Source organism: Stegostoma tigrinum, chromosome 3 (assembly GCF_030684315.1).
Source record: "Stegostoma tigrinum isolate sSteTig4 chromosome 3, sSteTig4.hap1, whole genome shotgun sequence".
NCBI lineage: Eukaryota > Metazoa > Chordata > Chondrichthyes > Orectolobiformes > Stegostomatidae > Stegostoma > Stegostoma tigrinum.
Window position 1 is genome coordinate 99307915 of NC_081356.1, and position 22869 is coordinate 99330783.

The 22869-nt window shown below is 38.5% G+C and overlaps 1 protein-coding gene across 4 annotated transcripts in view; it reads right to left on the minus strand.

Annotated features, from left to right (window-relative positions):
- ssbp2b (single stranded DNA binding protein 2b) overlaps window positions 1-22869 on the minus strand; it is a 359324-nt gene that overhangs the window by 64670 nt on the left and 271785 nt on the right. For 2 of the 4 annotated variants that reach the window (XM_048526242.2, XM_059644768.1), the window contains 3 exons: window positions 21622-21711; window positions 14502-14585; window positions 5976-6035 (listed from right to left, as the gene is read on the minus strand). In XM_048526242.2, the coding sequence (XP_048382199.1) occupies window positions 5976-6035; window positions 14502-14585; window positions 21622-21711 (234 nt within the window). The remainder of the gene's footprint in view (window positions 1-5975; window positions 6036-14501; window positions 14586-21621; window positions 21712-22869) is intronic. The other 2 variants (XM_048526257.2, XM_048526250.2) reach the window with 2 other exon arrangements.

The following is a 22869-nucleotide window of genomic DNA, read 5'->3' on the forward strand; positions in this document are numbered from 1 at the left end:
GTGTAAAAAGGAAGAAACATACTTTACCAATAAATTGATTGAACCATATAATATGCCGAGGGATCTTGACAGAGACAATGTAAATTGCATATTTACACTTATGGAAGAATCTAGGACCATGGGCAGTGTTTAAAGATCAGAGTTTGTTCATGTAAAAGAGAGATCAGGCAAAATTATAATCCGGATAAATGTGAGGTGATGCACTTGGGAAGAATAAACATGACAAGGGAATAGATGAAATGGTATAATTCTGGGAAGTACTGAGGATCAGAAAGACCTTGGTCTGGAGGTACACTGTGGTCTCTTATGATATCAGGGGTAATGCATAAAGTTATGGTTAAGAAGGCATACGGTATTCTTGCAATTATTAGTTGAGGCCCAGAGTTTAAGAGCAGGCAGGTTATGCTAGAACTGTATAAAACACTGGTTAGGCCACAGCTAATGTAATGTGTGCAGCTCTAGAATCCATATTGTAGGAAGCACAAGGGTGCAGTGGAGAGGATGCAGAGGAGATTTACCAGGATGTTGCTTGGACTAGACTGGAGAGTTTCAGTTATGAAGAGAGTCTGGAATGTTTGCGGTTGTTTAACTTAGAGCAGAGGGGATTACCAGGGGACATGACTGAAGTGTCTAAAATTGAGGGACACAGACAGGGTGGGCAAGAGGAACATTTCCACTTGATGAGGGATCAGTGACCAGAAGGCATGGATTTACAGTAAGGGGCAGAAGGTTAGAGATGTGAGGAAATACCTCTTCACCTAGAGGGTGTTGGGAATCTGGAACTTACTGCCTTTAAGGGTGGTTGAGGCAGAAACCTTCATAACTTTTAAGAAATATTTAGATGTGCACTTGCAATGCCAAGACATACAAGGCTATGAAAAATGGGATTAGAAGAGTTAGGTGTTTAAAATTGTTTCAGAGATAGTAGGAACTGCAGATGCCAGAGAATCTGAGATAACAAGGTGTAGAGCTGGGTGAACACTACAGGCCAAACAGCAGAGGAGCAGGAAGGCTGACATTTTGGGCCTGGACCCTTCTTCAGAAATAGGCCTGAAATGTCAGCCTTCCTACTCTCAGATGCTGCTTGGCCTGCTGTGTTCACCCAGCTGTACACCTTGTTATCTTAGAAGAGTTAGGTGGTTGTTTTTTTATTGGCATGGACATGATTGGCCGAAGGGTATTGATGCTGTAGATATATATGACTCTTTGAAACTATCCTCCAGAAAAGTTGGTAGAAGTAGAATCTTTGGATATTTTAAATCAAAATTAGATTATTATTAAGAAAGGAGTTTGATGGATTATCATGGGTAGGTGGAAATGTGGATTCAAGGTTCCAATCATATCAGTATGATTTTATTGAATCACAGAGTAGGCATGAGGGACTGAATGGCCCACTTCATTTTATATGTTTGTTTGTATGTTTGTACCTAAAAATGCATCTATTTTAATTCTAAGATGTGATTTCTAGTCCAATTAAAATCCCAGTGTACCAAATTTTAGACTTCATTTTAATCACTCTTTAATTACATACAACTGTTCCCTACACGTCTTACACTCAAATCTACCTATTTCACACACAGGTATGAGCACAGAGTCAGCAATTCTAGTGTTGTCATCTCACCTCCAGTCTATACACCCACCTAATAAAATCTAGCCCCTGGAACATGGGATTACTGTACAAATCCAATATTCTGTAAGCAAGAAGTGATTGTTCATTTGGGCTTCTTTGATACTTTTTGTAACCTAGTTAAGATATGCAGCAAAAACATCAAAAATGGCAAAAGGCAGTGAAATCAAGTTCAAGTGTAGCCAACGTACACAATTGCAGTATCACTGCATTACTGGGTGTGCTGGGGACAACAGTAGACAACAGGGTGACACTTTCAGAAATGGTACGTACTTTGACAGAATGTCCAAAGTCTGCAGGCCAGGAGTAAAAAGTATCAACTTTGACCTTAATAGTGTCAGTACTCCAGGAACAGGGTGATACAAAATTGTCAGGGCTTCTCTCTGATAATTTGTAACGCAGCCATTACCAAACACCATGTTTTTTCAGGGCAGTAGTGTAGGTGTCCCACGTGTGGGCCAGAAAAATGCAGAGTCCATAAAAGGTGACATCAAGTCAGTTTTAAAGGTTAATTTAGTACCCCAATTAGTTTTCACTGGTCCCATAATGTCCATGTTTTAGCGTGCAGAGTTCAATGTTGTTCAGGATTCACCCCTGTAATCCCACCACATCCAGTGTTGTACCATTTAACTTGCAGATGATGTTGCTTTTCACTTTTCCTTTTGTTGCTGTAAAGTTAAGGTAAATAGCGTGTCAACAGATGAGTTGATTGAAATTCTTTCAAATGAAAAGTGCTGGATCTTTGGATGGAGAGTTGTAGTTGTGAAAGGCGTCTGGGTACATGTCACACACATCAAGTCATGGAGTTTCTACTTGCAGTTTGTCGGGGGTTGGTGTATGACACTGGTCAGATTAAGGTTTCAGGAGTAGGCACAAGTGGCGTGAGGCCACAATCAGATAGCCAAGATTCATGAATGGTGAAGCAGGCTGAAATGGTTCAATGGCTTACTCCTGCACCTAATTCGTATGTTCTCAAATGGCAGTGCTCAAACAGCACTCTTCCTGACTGAACCACACTAAAAAAGTGTGTCTGTGGCAATGTTTCCACAAAACGATCGCAGGATTGAGCTGTCTCCTCAAACGGGACCAACAACCACACAGCAAGGCAAAGAGTGCTGCCAGTTGTCAAAGACACCATCATCTTCAATTTCTATACCTGTGGCAAGTTGGAACTACCATGTCCCTCCCTGGCTGCTTGTTATAGATGCTTCGCCATGCTATAGGGAATCCTTTGCAGGTTAGTGAACAGATTCTGCATATTTTACATCTGAATTCTTATTATGTTTCAGCACAGTCACTTTACGTTTATCGCTGTAACTGACTACGTAATGTTGGTATTTTACAACTTTACCAATTGCTCAGCAATTTCTGCCACAACTTTCTATACAGTCAGCAAACATAAATGGGAAAATCTGAACATAACTTGCTAGTCAAGAAACTGACATAAACCAGGGGAACATTAATTTTTCATCCTGGTTGGATGTGAAACAGATGCTCTACCCAGTTTCACAGATTTTCTAGCCAGCAAATTATGTACCAATTATCTCCTCAAATTCTGAAATATTATGGATTGGCATGATTGTCGGCAGAGGGTTTTTTTAAATGTACTTTATGTATTTAAATTAAGGTCCTGCGAAAAAGATAGGATTATATTCAAATACAGGCAGTATCTGTGCACAGGTTCCAATCTGAAGTCTACGCTCAAGTCAGTTTGTAAACAGTTGGAACACAATGCAGGAAAAAATAAAGCAGCCATTTATGAGTACAGGAATTGTTCCTATGTCGGATCTTTAAAATTACAACCCTGCACGAAATCCATCATAAGTATCAGCATTCATAACTTGGATGTTCATAAATCCGGACCACCCTGTATCAGAATAATGCCACAAGTTTACATTGTATTTTAAGAAATTAATTCTTTATGTCTTTTTTTTATTGTACTCATATAATGAAAGTAGTTAAAAGCATTTGTGATATCTTTGTTGTGCCCTTTAACGGGCCAGCACTTTGTACCCAATTTCTAGCACTCCATAAATACGAAGGAACTGCAGCACTTTCAATTTCACTTTAAAAGTATCAGACTGCCTAAACGACATTTGGCACTAGATGAGCAGAAATTTTGTCTAACTAGAATTAAGACGACACAGGGCTGAATTTCCCTGATAATTTCATGACAGGCTTAAAATGGGGAAAATTGAGGAGTCAAGTCTAGACAGGTCCCAAAAGCATTCCCTCTGCTCGGAAATTTTCCTGGAAAAGTTTGCTCTTGGGAGGGAGGTAGGCAGCAAAATTTATATACTAACATTTCTATGCAGGATTGGCTTTGCAGCTTAGTTAACTTCTAAGTTTGAAACCATCCAAAACCCTGCCGCCTATCTCCTAAATTGTGCCAAATGCCTGTTCACTTATCACCCCAATTTATAACACAGAACATAGAAAAGTACAGCACAGTACAAGCCCTTCAGCCCGCAATGTTGTGCCAACCCACTATCCTACTAAGATCAATCTACCCTGCGTATCCTACATTTTACTATCCTCCATGTGCCTATTCAAGAGCTGCTTAAAAGTCTCTACAGTATCCGACTCCACTACCACTGCCAGCAGCACATTCCACACGCCCACTACTGTGTGAAGAGCCTACCTCTGATTCTCCCCTCCAATCACCAGTAGATCTACGCTGACTTCTTGTTGAACAATACATCCATTTTAAAATTCTCAATCTTTGTTTCTGAATCACTCCACGGCCTTTCTCTTCATGTATCGATAATATCCTGCACCCTGTAATCTGCACAGACCTGTGCTCCTCCAATTCTACCCTCTTGCATATTGCTGATTTTAATCATCACACCTTTCAAGCCCTAAATCCTGAAATTCCCTCCCTAAGCCACGTGGCCTTTCTTTCTCTCTTTCCATCTTTGAGATTTGTTTTTAAAAACATCCCCTTAAACAAACTTTTGGTCATCTTACATATATTTTGTTCATTCATGGGATTTGGACATTGCTGGCTTGACCAGTGCTCATTATCTGTCCTTAAGTACCTTAGAGATGGTAGTGAGCTGCAATTTGGAACTGCTTCAGTCCTTGGACATAGAAGCAGTAGTGCTTCTAGGAACAGAGCTCCAGAACATGATCCATAGACAGGCGATATATTTTTAAGTCAGGATGGCACGTGGTGTGGAGGGGAATTTGCAAGTAGGTGGTGGTGCTCCCAAGAAACAACTAGCCTCATTCTTCTAAGTGGTACAGATCTAGAGGGTGTGAAAGGAGCCTTGGGTGGTGTTGTGGTGCATCCAGGTAATTAAGAGGGTAAATGTTGAATGGTGGTGGAGGTACTTCTGAAGTAATCTGCTTTGTTCTGAAGTATTATGCTTCTTGAGTGCTGTTGGAGCTGCACCCATCCAGGCAATGAACAGTTGTCTCTCATTCCTGAGTTGAGCCTTGTACACAGTGGTTAGCTACAGTGGAGGCACACGAGGTGAATTACTTACTTCAAAACTCCTAACTTCTGACCTGCTCTTGCAGCCACAGTATTTAAAATGGGTGGTCTAACTCAGTTTCTGATGAATGGTAATCACCAAATATGCTGATACCGAGGCATTCAGTGATGGTAGTGCTATTTCATGTTGAAAGGAGGTGGTAAGTTTCTATCCTACTGGACTTCATCATGGCCTGATAATCTGGGCAACAAGTTAACATGTTACATGTCAGTCCAAGCCTGGATGTTGGTCAGGTCTTGCAGTATTTGACATAAACCGCTTCAATGTTTGAACATCATGCAATTGTCCACTTCTGGCCTTATGATTTAGGGGAAGTCATTGACGAAGCAGCTGATGATGATACAGTCCCCTGAGGAATTCCTGCATGATGCCCTCGGCTGAGATGATTAACATCCAACAAACACAACTATCTTCCTTTTTGTGGGTGCTGCTGGTACTACACTTACTCAAAGACAGGCCTAGGTACAGGTCAGTGATGGCAGAAAGGGGTCACAAGGTGAGCTTGGAGGAGAGTAGTCAACTGCAAAAACAATGTCCTCCCACCAGTTCCCCTTTTCAACACTGCATCCCTTAATCAGGTATTGAATAAGAAGGAATATTGTTGCAAGTATCACTTTCTTCTTACCTTCATGAACACAGTGGCTACTGTAAAGAGAAGGCTACTTTTCTCAACCAAACCAGTCCCTTTTTTTTAATTTTGAGATGTAGCAATGTAATGTACTCCAACTAAAGAACTAAATTATAATTATTATAGGTATTTCAACAGAACAAGTCATTCAGCAAACAGCACTGAGTATAAGGCTTCATTAAGTGAAGTTTCTTGATATCATCCACTACAAATATAATTTTACCTGGTTAGGTATTCTGAGGGGCGGCCTGGGGCCTCCTGGATAACGAGGTGACATGAAAGGCTGCAACAGATAAATAAATGAAAAAATGCACTTTTTAACAAAGATAATTCAACTTTTGCATCATATTTACTTTTAAACATCCAATTCCATTTTATTTTCTAGTGTTGTAGGGTCTTGCCTCTAAAAAATACCTTCGGAAGAGAAAAGGGCCACTATCTCGTATCTACGTAACATCCATCACATCGACTCAACTGCACTCATCCCTTAAAAGATCACTGGCCAGATTATTTTCTCCCACAAATGGTGCATTACAGATCACTTGGTGAAGCCAGAGGGCATGTGGGAACATGTATCTTTACGTGCTTATATGTTAACCCCAAGGTTTTTGATAGTAATGGAAGAGGATCCAACTTTCTTTCTGTCATGTAACTGACCACGGCTTTATCCCACTCTTAAAATCCTGCCATTGTCATGTATTGGAAGGTCAATAAAAACCTGTCTGATCACGTTTGGGGTGCACCTTCCTCAGCCATCAAGTCCTGGGTGAAGTGAAATCTGGAAGTTCTGATTCAGCGTTAGAATCACTAGCCACTGTGACCCAGGACCTACCTTTCTTCTACAAGCAGGAAGCAATATTATTAGAAAACACATTCACTTGTCATGCATTCAACATTCACCACGACAGTCCCTGGGTTATGAATGGGGTCTGTTTTTGAGCACATTTTTTAGTTTATTTGTAGTCAAATCAGTAGACATTAAAATACAATACAATATTGTACAGCATAAAACTGAAAGTTTAAGTAAATGTTTGCATGGTGAATCTTAAAAATTAATACTAGCATGGTAGGTCTTTCATAAGTATGAGCGCTCGTAAGTCAGGCATTCATGAATCAGGGACTGCCCAGACAAAGGTCCATCTGATATGAAGGTAGCCTCTTAATTATTACAAAGCCAGTTTTTAAAAAAAGTCAATCATGGAATGTAGGTGTCACTGGATAAATCAGCATTTATTCCTCATCTCCATTTGCCCTTGAGAGGTTGGTAGTGAGTCACTTTTTTGAACTACAAAAATCTAATGTCTGTTCACTCACAGTTCTTTTAGTATGGAATGTTCTCTCTATGTAAGCATGCAGCTGCTCCTAGGTTTTGCATTTAATGACAGCATTGACTTCTGGTTCCTGAAGTCACTGCTATACAAGGTCCTTGGGGGCCTACGCAGCTGGAAGGAAAACTAGAAGAAATGCTGCTAATAAAGGTGTTACAGGATTTTGAATCTGTGACGAAGGAGTGGCAATATACTTCCAAGTTAGGATATTGTGTGGTTTGGAGGACAACTTGCAGATAATTAAGCTCCTATTCTTCTGTTGGTCTTGTACAAATTAACAGAGGTGACGGGTTGAGAAGGGACAAAGACTTAAGTTGCTACAGCGCATCTTGTATGCAGCGGACACTGCCTCCGCTGTGCATTGGTGGTGGAACAAGTGAATCATAGAATCCCTACAGGATAGAAGCAAGCTGTTCGACCCATCAAGTTTACACCATCCCACTCAGACTCACTTCCCATACCCTGCATTTCCCATGGCTAACCCACCTAGCCTGCACATGTCCAGACTGTAGGACAAACCAGAGCACCTGGAGGAAGCCCACACAGACACAGGGAGAAGGAAAACATAGATAGAAGATAGGAACAGGAGGCAGCCATTTGGCTCTTCGAACCTGCTCCAGAATCATGATTGTGGCTGATCGTCCAACTCAACAGCCTAATCCTGCTTTCTCCCCATAACCATAAGGCAATAAGACAAAGGAGCAGAAATTAGGCCATTCAGCCCATCAAGCCTGTTCTGCCATTCAATCATGGCTGATAAGTTCCTCAACCCCATTCTCCCGCTTTCTCCCCAGAACCCTTGATCCTCTTGATTATCAAGAACCTATCCAAGGCTTAAATGTACTCAATGACCTGGCCTCCACAGCCTTCTGTGGCAGTGAATTCCATAGATTCACCATTCTCTGGCTGAAGAAATTTCTCCTTATCTCTGTTCTAAAAAGTCTTCTCTTTACTCTAAAGCTGTGCCCTTGGGTCCTAGGCTCTCCTCTTGATGGAAGCATCTTCCCAACATTCATTTTGTCCAGGCCATTCAGTTTTCTGAAATTTTTAATCAGATTCCCGCCCCCCATCCTTTTAAACTCCAATGATTTTAGTCCAGATACTCAAACGTTCCTCATATGTTAAGCTTTTCATTCCTGGGACCATTCTCGTGAAACTCCTCTGAACCCGCTCCTTCCTGAGATATACAGCTCAAAACTGCGCACAATACTCCAAATGGAGTTCTAGGAAGATGTAACTGTAGAGTTGACAAGGGGGAGCCAGTCAATGTGGTATTTTTGGACTTTTCTGAAAGCGTTTGGCAAAGTGCCACATAAGAGAGTATTGTGCAAGATTAGATCTTTGATCCCATTCATCCTAAGTGATATATCTAGCTGTATCTTGAATATATTCAATGTTTTGGCATCAACTACTTGTCTTGGCAATGAATTCCATAGGCTCACCACTCGTTAGGTGAAGAAATGTCTCCTCATCTCCATCTTAAATGGTCTACCCTGAATCCTCAGATTGTGGCACCGGACATACCGACCATCGGGAACATCCTCTCTGCATCTACCCTGTCCAGCCCTGTTAGAATTTTATAAGTCTCTATGAGATTCACCCTCATTTGTTTGAACTCCAGCAAAAACAATCCTAACCTAGACCATCTCTCCTCATTTGCCAGTCCTGCCATCCCTAGAAGTAGACTGGTAAACCTTTGATGCACTCTCTCAAGAGCAAGAGCAACCTTCCTCAGAAAGGGCAGCCAAAACCGCTCTCAATACTCTAGGTGTGGCCTCACCAAGGCAACAACACACCCCTGCTCCTGTACTCAAAACCTCTTGCAATGAAGGCCAACATAACATCTGCCTTCTCTACCACCTGCTGCACCTGCATGCTTACCTTCAGCGACTGATGCAGAAGGACACTCCCTTTCCCCAATATACAGCCATTCAGGCAAGAATCTATCTTCTTGTTTTTGCTTCCAAAATGAATAACCTCACAGTTATCCAAATTATAATGCACTTGCCATTGATTTGCCCACAGGCCCAACCGGTCAAGATCATACTGAAGGATCTCTGCGTCCTTGTCACAGTTCACCTTCCCACCACAACTTGGTATCATCTGCAAACTTGGAGATGTTACAGTTTGTTCCCTCATCCACATCATTAGTATATATTGTGAAAAGCTAGGGTCCCAAAACCAAACCTGGTGGCACCCCACTGGTTACTGCCTGCCAATTTGAAAACCCATTAAATTCCTACTCTTTGCTACCTCTCTGCCAACCAGTTTTCTATCTTTCTCAATACACTTCCCCCAGTCTCATGCATTTTAATCTTGCACATTAATTTCATATGCGGGACTTTGTTAAAAGCTTTCAGAAAAGTTCAAAAATACCACATTGACTTGCTCTCCCTTGTCAACTCTACTAGTTACATCTTCCTAGAAATTCAACAGATTTGTCAAGCATGATTTCCCCTTCATAAATGGAATGTGCAAACTCCACGCAGACAGTGAGCTGAGAGTGGAATCGAACCCCGATCGCTGGTGCTGTGAGGCAGCAGCACTAACTGCTGAGCCACCATGCCACCCAATGTTTAAACGGGTGAATGGAGTGACAATTAAGTGGCTTACTTTGTCCTGCAGGGGGCTGTGCTCATTCAGGCAAGCAGAGAGTATTCCATAACCCTTGTAACTTCGTCCATTAGACTGCTTGGAATAGGTCATTTGGCTACTTGAACCTGCGCCAGCATTCAATAGGATCATGGCTAATTCGACATTCCATATGTCTACTTTCTTGCCAATGGCCGTGAATTCTCCTACTGATCACAAATTAAGCTCAGCCTAAAATTTATACAAGGATACTGTCCCACTGCTCTTTCTAGCAGTGAATTTTAAAGATTCTCAACCCTCAGAGAAGAAATCCTACCTCATCTCAGTTTTAAACTGGTGCTTCTTCATTTTGAAACTATTCCCTCTAGTCCTAGACTCTCCTATGAGGGGAAACATCCTCTAAGTGTTTACTATGTCAAACCCTTTGGGAATCCTACATGTTTCAATGAAATCACCTCACGTGAACTCCAATGAGTAGAATCCTAACTCGTTTAGCCTTTGCTCATAAGATAATCCCTCCATACCGGGGAACATTTGCTGTACTACTCCAATGAAATGATAGCTTTCTTTGAATAAGGGTATCAAGTCTGACCACAGTACTCCAGATGTGGTCCAGCACATTGTATAGTTGCAGTAAGGCTTCCATGCTTTCATACTCCAACTCTCTTGAAATAAAGAGCAACATTCTAATAGTCTTCCTGATTACCTGCTGCATCTGAGTAGTAGCTTTGAGTAATTTGCACAGAAGCACCCCTAAGACCCTTTGCGTTAAAGCTTCCAGCAGTTTTTTCTGTATTTCAAAAATAATATTGTGTTCTTTTGCACTCTCTTCCACAATGTAGAATGTCATATTTTCCTACAGTATACTCCATTTGTAAACTTTGTTACTTACTTAAGTCATCTTTCTTTCTTACTTAAGCCATCAACATCATTCTGTAAACTATTTATATCTCTCTTGTAACATACCTTTCCACCCATTTTTGTGTTGTCTGCAAACTTGGCCACAGTACATTCATTTCCTTCCTCCAAGTAATTTATATTGTGAACATTTGTAGTCCCAGCACTGATCCCTATGGTACCTCACTGGTCACCAATCTGAAAAGACCTCCTTATCCCCACTACTGTTTCCTGCCATTAGCCAATTCTCTATCCGTGCCAAAATATTACTTGTGGACTCTTATCTTATGACTTAAATTTAATGTGAGTTATCTTGTTGAACACCTTCTGGAAGTCCACATCTACTGATTCCCCTCTACCCACTCTGATTGAGACTTCCTCGAAAAACTCTAATAAATTAGTTTCATATGATTTCCCTTTCATGAAGCCATGCTGACTCTATTTGTTTAGGTTATAATTTTTCAAGTGTTTTGCTATTACTTCCTTCATCATTGATTCCAATGTTTTTCTAGCAGTAGAATTATTAGGCTAATCAGCTATGGTTATCTGCTTTTTGCCTCCCCGCCCTGTTTGAATAGGTCTGTCACATTTATAGTTTTCCAACCCTCTAGCAATTCTCCAGAATTCAATGATCTTTGGAAAATTACACATTTGCTACCTCTTTTGTGATGCTAGGATGCAAGCCATCAGGGCCAGGAACTTATCTGCATTTAATCCATACTACTACTCTTGTGACGGTGGTAGTACTTAATGTCTCTCCCATGTTTTTCACATTAAAGGGATGTTCGAAGTGTCTTCCAGCATGAAGACTGACACAAAACATGCGTTTAAATTCTCTGCTATTTATTTGTACCCAAAACTGTCCCCTCAAATTTGTTTTCTAAGAAGCTATGTCAAATTTGACCTCTCGCTTCCTTTTTACATATTTAAAACGTTCTTACTAGCAGTTTTCATATTCCTCGCTATTTTGCCCTTGTAGTTTATTTTCCCTGTCTTTATTATCTTTTCAGTCTTCTTTTCTTGGATCCTGAATTTATCCAAGCCTTTCGGGCTACCATTGACTTTGACTTTCTTATGTTTTTTTTCACTCAACTTAATACCCTCCTTAACTTCCTCGGTTAGCCTTGGTTGTTTCAGCCCTCTTAGAATCTTTCCTCCTTCCTGGGAAATATTTTTGCTTGTGCCTTGCAGATAGCAAATAGGCCTTGGGGCAGTAAGAAATGAGTTGCTCACTGCAGAATCCCAAGGTCTGACACTGACATAATATGCACACTATTTAAATGAAATTTTAGTTTCAAAGAAAACCCCCAGAATACTGATGTGAAATGGTCCAACAGTGTTAATTCTACTGAATGTTAAGGAAAGACAGTTAGGTTCTTTTTTATTGGAGATGGCCATTGTTTGACAGTTGTGTGATTTAGATGTTACTTTCTACAAGACATTCAAAACCTGGATATAGTATACTGCATCAATTGTAGTAACAGTATGGTACAAAATCAACATTCCATAGAAACTGCCCAGTGTGGTATTTCTGCATTTTTAAAGCACTTGCAACCTGTAATGAGTGGAAAAAGTGAACAGGAAAGACATATCAATAATGAGATAATAAGGTGTAGAGCTGGATGAACACAGCAGGCCAAGCAGCATCAGAGGAGGAGGAGAGCTGACATTTTAGGCTACACCCTTTCTGAAGGGTCTGCGTCCAAAACGTCAGCTTTCCTGCTTGGCTTGCTGTGTTCGTCCAGCTCTGCGCCTTGTTATCCCAGATTCTCCAGCATCTGCAGTTCCTACCATCTCTGAGGCAAATCAATAAGCTTGGTGACATCAAGATGCCAATTCATACTGATAATTCCCATTCTGTGTTGTTCAATTTCCCACACACTGGACCATAAAAGTGAGTGTAAATAGGACAGCCCACTAATATGTTCTGTCACAGAATCAAATATAATATTTCAGAGTCACAGAGATGAAAACAGACTCTTCGGTCCACCTTGTCCATGCTGAGCAGACATCCTAATAAGCCTAGTTCCATTTGCCAGCATTTGGCCCATATCCTTCTAAACCCTTCCTATTTATGTACTTATCCAGGTGCCTTTTAAATGTTGTAATAATACCAGACTCTTCCAATTCCTCTGAGAGCTCATTCCATACATGTAATACCCTCTGAGTGGAAAAAGTTGCCCCATTGGGTCTGTTTTAAAATTTTTACTCTCACCTCAAACCTATGCCCTCTAATTTTGAACCCCGCCCACCCCAGGGAGAAGACCATGTCTATTTACTCTATCTATGCCCCTCATGATTTTACAACCCTCTAAATGTCCTCCCTCAGTCTCCAACGCTCCAGGGAAAATAACCCCAACCTATTCAGCCTCTCCCTATAACCCTCCAACCCTGGTGCATTTATAAAATATTTAGAATTTGCCAGTTCTAAATACTTAACTGCAAATGCTAAAACAGTTTGTTTCACTGTGCTGTTCCTGAAAACCTCACACACTTTTGCAGGTTTCTGATTATTTTTAACAAGTCATTGTCACATATAATATCTAATGTTAATAAAATCAGTATCAAAAGGAACATTTCATTTTAAGAAGAATTTAATTAGGCTGCTTAACCTCTCCATATAAATTTAACTAATTGGCAACTGATCACAAATATACATTCCTTTTAGTTTTGTTTTCATTAATTAGGAAAGCAGCAGTGTCGAATAGTACAAATCTGTAATGGATATTGTACAGTAGTTGAGAATATGCCGATGGATGTTTGCCTGTAACAATGTCAAATAAACAGTAATATTCCTGAAATTGCATTCTACTTATGCAGTCAGTAGACACACAAAAAAGCTTGTACATTAATGATATAAAAAAGAAAATGGCCTGTTCCACACTGAACATTGATTTAACATTAAAATTCCAGTTTAAAAGACCTTTCAGAGGACCATGTTTTTTGAAACTATTGTATCTAAATCTGAACCAACATTTACACACATAAAATCACAAATATTTTGAAAACTTAAAGGTGACCTTTCAGGAACAGATAAAATACATTTTAGCACAGCACACCCTCAAACAAACCAATTTCCATTTGCTTCCAATCACCACTAGCACGCTAAGGTCATCCAAGATTAGAACCGAATACAATCGAACTCAAACCAAATTAACAGCTGCCAACTCTTTTCTCAGATCAGTGATAAATTGGTTGTGGGTAGGGATGGGATATGTAAATGGAGAGGTAAATAAAAAGCTGCCAATGTTTCACTTTCCATTAAATAAATGCAAACATTTTCAAGACCAGCATGCTGTTAACTTCTTTGCCACTTTCTGCAATAATTTGTTATGATAAAGAGTTACTAGTGGCACAGATTTCATCTTAATTGAATGCCTAACAGGTTGTGATTAAGTGGACTTTTTTGATAATGTTTTGACATTTTCTGAATGTTGCTGTGAAATACCAGCATACTAATTATAATTTTCTAATTATAAATCATTACTTTTTACCAAAGCTCAATGTTTAGTAGGCTGTGTTAATGCTAAGAAACAATACTTGCTAACGCTGAATTAAAATCATACTTGTTAGAATACTTCACATTGACCAATAGATCAAGCAATTGATTTATCTGCCAATGGGGTAGAGCCCAGATATTTTTAAGTCAGTGTGTCTGCTAAGCTAACCTTAAGTAGCGTACATGATGTTATGCAGTAAATATATAGGTCTGTGCCAGTGCGAAAATGAAAATTTCTCACCAAACTATCATAAACATAAATATCAATAAACATAAACCAATGTTTCAAATGAAAAGAAAAAAAAATGCCAAATCAAAACAGTGTTGGTAGTGATGAATGATCAAACAATAAGACCGAGTATAAGTGCTATCAGAGCTAGTGCTCAAATAACCTTGGTTTGTTTGTGCTGATTAGCTACTTGTGTCTTCCTACCTGGCTGTGAGGTCCCATCATGGGATTGCTGGGGTTGTGTGGTGGAGGCTGTGCATGTGGCGAGGGCTGTGAACCTGGTGGTCCCTAGAGATAATTGCAAACATAAATTAGCCAGCAGCATAACCTTTAACAAAATTGACCAACTATCTTAAGAGTTTTTCAAATTGAAAATTTCTTAACTTTTTAAAAACCTTTTTATTCTTGAGCAGTTAAGTTACATTAGAGTAAACAACTAAATCTCTGCCAATGTGTTCCTGTTTTTCTGGACTGTAGTAGAAATATGTCATTGGGCAGAAACCAAAGATGATATCATCAAATTGCTAAAAGAAATGGTGAAAACTTAAAGATGTGCCCCACAGGTGTTGTAAACAGACCATACTGTGATTAACAATCAAAGGTTAAATAAAATTTGCTGAAGTTTGCATCACTTCTCATTCTTGGCCATAACACAACTTAATTAATGGGGCTAATCTCTCACAGAAACAATTTTGTGCAATAAAATTATTTAGAAAAAAAGTTTAAATATCAATGGTTCACTGATGATATGGAGTTATTCTATAGTACATTCTTCGTGGCAGACTTACAGATCAGGAGTGCTCAAAATGGTTTTTCACACAAATTGTCTATTGCAATGTTTCCTATTTATGTGCATTAGAGCTATTGTAGAAATACAAATACGGTGATCAAGATTGTTTTAATATGAAGCATTGAAGTTCAATTCATTGGGGAAGGGAAAAATGGAATCTACTTTGAAGCACACTGACTGCTGATCAACTTGTCATTGTCTACCAGCCAAACGTGACTCGTTTTCCAATGTTTTAGAAGTCAAATAGCCTTTAAGCTTTATGATTAACTTGACAACTAGTCTAAACTTAAAATAACCTCAGTTTAACATCAGATCAGCAGGAATCGAGAGAGTGTGCTGCTCTAAAATTATTCTCAACTAAATTAAACTATCACATAATTACATGCAGTTTATCAGCGCTGTCATATCTCATGAATAACAGGACATGGTTTCACCGGGTGTGATCTCCAAATAGTAAATTTCAGATCATAGATAGGTTACCAGGGTAACCCACTCAAATCAACCATTATGACTCCCCAAGCTATATAAAGGAATAAAGGATACAAACAGGTCTCGGAGCCCATTCTGTCACTCATGGAATAATCCACAAATTACATGATACAAATGATGACGACAAAAATAATCCTTAATGGGATAACACATAAAGAGCAAGGTCTAAACATATTTCTGTTCAATTAAATAAATCAGACTAAACTACATATTGCAGCAGATAACAATTGTACTAAATCTTTTAATTATTCTGAGATAACACGGTGTCAAGCTGGATGAACACAGCAGGCCAGGCAGGATCAGAGGAGCAGGAAAGCTAATGTTTCAGGTCGAGACCCTTCTTCAGAAATGGGGGATGGGAAGGGGATTCTGAAATAAATAGGGAGGCAGATAGAAGATGGGTAAACATTTACAATCAAATTATGGTCAACCCCATTTTTAATGAACACCAGTTTGGTTTGCCAAACATTCATTACAGCTGAACATTCATTCAATACAGTGCCTAATGTTTCTCGTAATCATACAATTTTTCTAGTTGGGATATCTACCAAACATCCTTATAAGCTTATTGCAAAATGCCCAATTGCTCCACACTCAGTTGGCAGCAAGTTTTCTTGCTCACCCATTGGCTTGTCAATCAACAGCACCCAACTACTTAAGGGTGATGCTATCAATTTTTAACACCTGGAAGCCTATACTTATTCTTTCAGGCATGGCAAAAAAAAGTGCTAGACCTTTCTGTTAACTTTCACCCTATTTCACGGAACTTTTAATCAGCATTGCAACACACACTTTTCAAAATCCATCATAATACCATTCCGATAACTGTAAAAATAGATAGGTCATGCAAGGCAAGCAAATAAAAATAAATAATCGTTCATTGCACTCATGTATGGATGCATTAAATGCTGATTGTTGTTTGATTTGTTAAATAGAGTATCACAGATAAGGTTCCAATGCAGCACTCTGACATGCAAATGTTCCAAAACTCTATTCGAAAATGAGAGGGTATCAATTTATAATTCAATATTTCTTACAATGAAAAGTTCTAGATTTCTCTTGAATGACCAGTAAAAATTTAAATCAAAATTTAGTATTTTCTCAAAGGTAAAGAGGGAAAATTATAGGTTGTTATCCTCTATCACTCATCCATATTCTTACTATTGCTTTCAAAGAATCATAGATTGGTGACAACAGAGGAAGCCAATCTGTCTCTACTGGCTCTCTGCAAAAATAATTCACATGGTCTTACTCCAATTCGTTTTCCTCAAAGCCACATAGACTTCTTTTTCTCTTCAGATCATTATCCAACTCTCTTTTGAAGGCCTTGATTTAATGTGTCTCCAACCCATTCTCCAGCAGTACATTTGACATCCAAATCACTCCCTGGACAAAAAGTGCTTCCTTGCTTCTTTAGTCAATTAGTTTAAATGGGTTGTCCTATGATATTTGACACATCTGCAAATAAGTAAAATTGCCTACTATCTACTCTGCCAAAACCCTAAATGTTTTTAAACTTCTGGTAAGTTGCCTTCTAATCTTTTCTGCCCAAAGAGAATAGCTCCAGTTTCTCCAAACTATCAACATTAAGTGAAGTTCCTGATCCTTAAAACCATTTATGTGAGTCTTTTCTCTAATTTCTCCAAAGCATTCTTCCTAAAGCATGGTGACCAGAAAAAGGCATAATACCCAGCCGAAGCTTTATACAGGTTTATCATAACATTTGTGCCTTTGTAATTTATGCCTTTCTTTATAAGGTCCAGAATCCTGTGTATTTTATTAACCACTCCCTTAACAGGGTCTGTCATCTTCAATCATTTACACACATACAGTTCTGTCCTTCTGCATTCAGTTTAAAGGGTGCCCTTCATTTCATACTGTCTCTCCTGGTTCTTTCTGCATAAAAGAATTACATCACACTCTTCCAAATTAAATTTGTTCTGCTGCTTGTCCAACTATTACACAACTGTCTATATCCTCTGGAAGTTTATTATTGTCTTACTGTTTATCACTCTCCCAGTTCACAGTACAGTACTTCCAAGTTTTGAGTCATGCAAATTCTGGTGTTCCACTTCATAAAAAGTAGCTTTTTTCACCTTTTTAGCTGGACAATAATGATTCATACAAAGTACCTTAACAAAGGGAGTGAATCCAGTACGACCATGACCAAAATAATTGCTACTCTTATTCAAAAGATGTTCAAGAGTGCACAGCAAACAAAATAATTACATGCAAATTTTTATATAAATATCATGTATAAATGACTGTTGTGTTCTGTGGGTGAAATGGATACCCAAGCATTCACGGCCAGGGTGGTGCCAAAATATAAATGCTAATTTATAATGTTAGATACATTAAATTTGATATCCAAGATAGTGTGCTTAACATCTGGTCAGATAAACGAGATGGAGGAAGTTTAAGTCAATGTGCATTACTTGATGATATTTACTTGACTTGATAAAAAAAAATTAAGTTGAATATCACATTCATATCAACCGTTCGATTAGTTTTCATGTGTACACTAAATGGAAGATCATTGTCCACTAGGAGGCAATAATACTCCACTAAGCTAACAAGGAGCCAGATCAAAACACAATCTACATTTTACTATGTGAAGCTGTGGATGTAAATATTAACCTATTCTACATGAGAATTTTTTAAAGTATATCAAAATTATATTGACCGCTGATTGCAGATTTTCTTGTTGTTAATTATTGTTTTAATAATTACCAAATGCAAGAACATAAAATACAACTGGAGATGAATTAATAAAAGTGTTTAATGCTGTTAACGATGCTTGTGGTTTGAGAATTTCAAGATGATGCAAGGGTCTGAAGATGGGGTGTGAAAGAAATCACAGTCACATGCACAACCTATGCCCAATTTATCCTTTCTCTGCAAAACTATGGAAAAGCATCAAATTTACAAGTATAAATACTAATAATTTGTCTAATTTGTACTGCACATCAAACCAAGATCTCTTGCTTTTACTCCATACTGATGTATCAGGTTATGAAACAAGACCTTTTGCATCTGACTGTGTTGAATAAGAACCTCCTGCTGGTTTTAGCTGGAAATCTAGAGTTAGCACATGCGTAGGTAGGTGATTTAGAATATTCTGGTGCATGAGCTGACTGGGGCAGCTCTTAGCATAAACCGGGGGGGGGGGGGGGGGGGGGGGGGTAGTGGTGAGGAAGGTGTGTCTTATTCAGTGCAGGTCATCTTGCCCCGCAATAAATACTGTCTATGTTAAAGCTGAAAATAAAACAGGCCATCTGTCCAATTCTGAACTTTTTTAATTTATGTATTATATTAAGCCTGAATAAAATTTGTTGCACACTGTACATTTTAACAATTAAAAATTTGAATTATCCTGTCCTTTTTTACTTTTGTATCAAAAGTGTAAAAAAACTCCACTTGTCTGTTTTGATAAAAGTTATTGCTGAAAAAAATAGAAACATACTCATGAAGTTTTTTTGTCCTGTCTCATCAGGACAGATGCAAGAATAGCTAATTTTATAGGGAGCAACAATTAATACCGCCTGACAGCGAAGTGCTGATCAATTAAGGTGTTGCTATGGAGGACACACAATGCAATAACCATCTCTGAGCTTTGTTTAAATTCAAACTCTCATTGGTTAAGGCACTGTAATAGGGAATGCATTACAGAGCAGCTGTCCTCCCCTTGTGATTGAAATCAAGAAGAAAAGTATCATTAGCATCTCTCTTTTTCAGCAACACTTAAGCTCTAACTACCAAGAAACTTTATGTTTTCTTTTTTTACAAATTAATTACATTAAAGCACTACATAATCAGTGTGAATGATTAGCATCAATGCTGATGGATTTTGCTGAACAAAAAAAAGTATTTGATGGATTGTTTTCTAGAGATTCTATTTATCACAAAACTTTGGGCAGCTAGTAAACCAGACAAAAAATAGATGAAGAAACTGAAAGAGCATTATGAAATACTGACAAAGAACCAAGATCATAATTTACAAACCTTCACACATAGCATCTCTGTACCATCGATAAATATTGTGCTAAGATGATTTCCCTTGGATCATGGCTAGAAATTTGTCGTCTAAAATTTTATTTCATTTATTTTTACATTTTATTACTTTTACAGGAGAAAGAGTGGTGTTGTGGTAATTTTTTTGGGACTAGTAATCCAGAACACCAGGCTAATAATCTGGGGACATGAGCTCAAGTCCTATTGTGACAAATGGTGAAATTTGAACTGAATTAAAAACATAGAGCCAAAAATCTGACCTAATGTAACCAGCGTAGCAACCCATCCTGTTCATTAATGTCCTGTAGGGAAGAAAATCTGCCATCCTTACCTGGTTAGGCCTACATATACCTCCAGATCTATAGAAATCTGGCTGATTCTTAACTGTCCTCTGGGCAATTAGGGATGGGCAATAATTGCTAGCCTAGTAGTGATGCCAATCCTATGAACAAATAAATACAACACACTTTCATTGTTGTAGTTACTCATACTTGGTGCTTGACTTTTTAAAACAGAGAACATGATGCAGGGTTTCCAAGAATATTCAGATAATAAAAAGGCATGCCAAGCTAAATATGTGCTATGCTATGCTGGTTTGTTTCATGAAGAATTCCAGGCACGTTTCCAGAGATTATTATTCTGGAGAATGCTTCATCCCTTAATTTTCCTTCGTTCAACGGTATTGGAGATCTCAAAACCTTGTTATAAGCCATATTTGATCATCTGAAGAGGTAGCCAGAAGGCAAGTTTAACATATTCTGTAAAGCAGGAATAACGGGAGAAATCTTCATCCCTCCCCCAAGCCCAAACTCACCATCACCCACTTCCTTAGACTTATTTTTCTTCATTCTGAGGGGCAGTCCTGCAACACAGGATGTAGTAATCCTGGGAAAGTGGGTTTCCCGAGAATATTCCTTTCCGCCTAAATCTCAGTCACCCTATACTAATGAAGTCTGGTATTCAAAATAGACTGGGTGAACCATTGTCATTACTGGGTGCACTAAGGGAAACTCTATTGTTACATTACACATTAAGAAAAAAGCAGTTGTGTTTTTTTGACTAATTTCTTTCATCATCTTCTGAAGACTGATGTTCTTGCTGGAATACAGCTCCATGGTGGCAGCACCTGTCTAATACATCAAGTAAACAAGCATTGCTCGTGTTACAGTACACAATGTGAACATGCTTTTTAATCAGAAGGGAGTGAATATAGCCGAGTGTGATCCTGTCCTCATCTAATGCCCCTATTTACACTCCCAGAGTGGGTCACTACATCATAACAAGGAATGGGAACCAGGGCTGATTTTTTTTTAAAAATTCAGTTGCAATGCTGTAATGTAAAGACTATAGGTCAGTGAGCATATGCCAGAGATTGAAGCTAGACTTTTCCTGGTTCACATGGTTCAAACACTCAGAACAATTTCTTGTATTTTTTGAAAGTACAAGTATAATGTGCTTTCATTAACCTCTGAGTTTGTTGTTTCTGAATTAGTTTTTCATTCTGTGAATGATGAACAAATTAAACATGAAATTTCTTCTCCAGCTCAGTCAGTGACAGATATCAACAAGACGACAAATAATGCCCATCACCATTCCACTGAGATTCAGTTACAAATGGGCAGGAATTTCTGCTTGCAATCTAATCGATGTGCTTGTATACAAACTGGCAGCACTAACAGGATAGTAAAGCAGAATGCTGGTTTGAAAAGATGTTTGTTTACTTTTGTAACATCAGAAATTCTACCATTAAGTCCCCGAATTATGGAGTAGTTCCTTAAACAAACAAAAATACATATAAAAATGTAATAGTCAGCAAATTGAGATGAATGATTCAATGTGGTTGAGGTTAAAATTAAACTTTATAGAAACCCATGTAGATTGACACATGTAATCCTTGTTTGGTGTCCACCATCTACTTCAAGTGCATCATATTTTTCACTGATAATTTGGAGGGATTCAGCATAGGTGTCATTCTTATCTGGAAATCATTTAGCCATTTGAAAGCCTTTTCCTATTGCTTAAGTCTCTTATTACCTGAAAGAATCCCGGTGGTACCGGGCCTACTGGCATTCCGTCTCCTGGGGGAATGTTTCCTAGCACTGGACTGGGAGCTGCGGCTGCACTCTGAAAAGAAAGGCAACTCCTGTGTCATTACATCCTGTAGCAAGGAACTGGCATACTTCCTAAGTGCAAAAAGTAAAATAACACACACTCTGAATCAATTAAACTTATGACAAAAACAAATCTAAATATAACTTTTACGCAAGTATTTACACAGACATACTAAAATCATAATTGTATTTAAAACGTTTAGCAGATTATTTGAAAAAAAGGCTTCTTTACTATGAATGACTGGCTTGGCTAATAATCAGTGCTACCCAAATTACGTATAAATTTGCACATCAAAAGACCTTACCAAAGGTCACACTCTGTAAAATAGTCATAAAATAATATTCTTAACTGCATAATTCAAATATGAAGGTGGAGGCCTACATAGGGTTCAACAAATGTGGTGTGTTATTTTGAAAGCATGCTCCGAAATGTTGGTCTAAACAGAAATTGGAACTTTTCATAACAATGAAATTCCTGAGATAATGACAGATTGGAAAGCAAACAATATTTTTTTCTTTATTGATTTAACCTGTTAAAAGCCAAAATGCTATCTCATTGGTGGCAAGTGGCTTCAAGCCAACAATATCTTTCTCATGCTAAAGTTGGAACTATTTGGGATCTGGAGTTTCTGAAAATTCATTGTTTTGACAGATGGGAAATTGGGCGGACATGGCATAGCATATCTTCAGTAAAGTTCAGGTTTTGACAGTAGATATTACTGTTCAATTATTGCTTTTATTGTTGCAAGTTGCTCAAACGTTTTTGGAGGTCAATGAAAACTAGGTGACACAGGTTAAATGAAAAGAAATGTCAGCTTCTGGGACTACACATTTTATGTTGGAAAGCTGAATTTCAGGAGATACTTCACAGACATAATTCTGCAGACCACCAAGAGATAATACCAAAAAGATTGAAAAGTACCATGGCCTTATTGTTTCAGGAGCTGCAATTCCTTAGTCTAAAGTTATATTTTCAATCATACAAGTACAGTCAATATACAGTTCTAAAGTGCAAACTATGATTAAGTGATGAACATGTTGCATCTGAGGATCTCCCAGGTTATAGATCTTTTATCTCTAATGTAGACCTCCTCATAGAGATTGAGGAACCCAACGATTTCAAATCAATCTTAGTGAACTGATGGGTGTGACATGCAAAATCCTGTAAGTA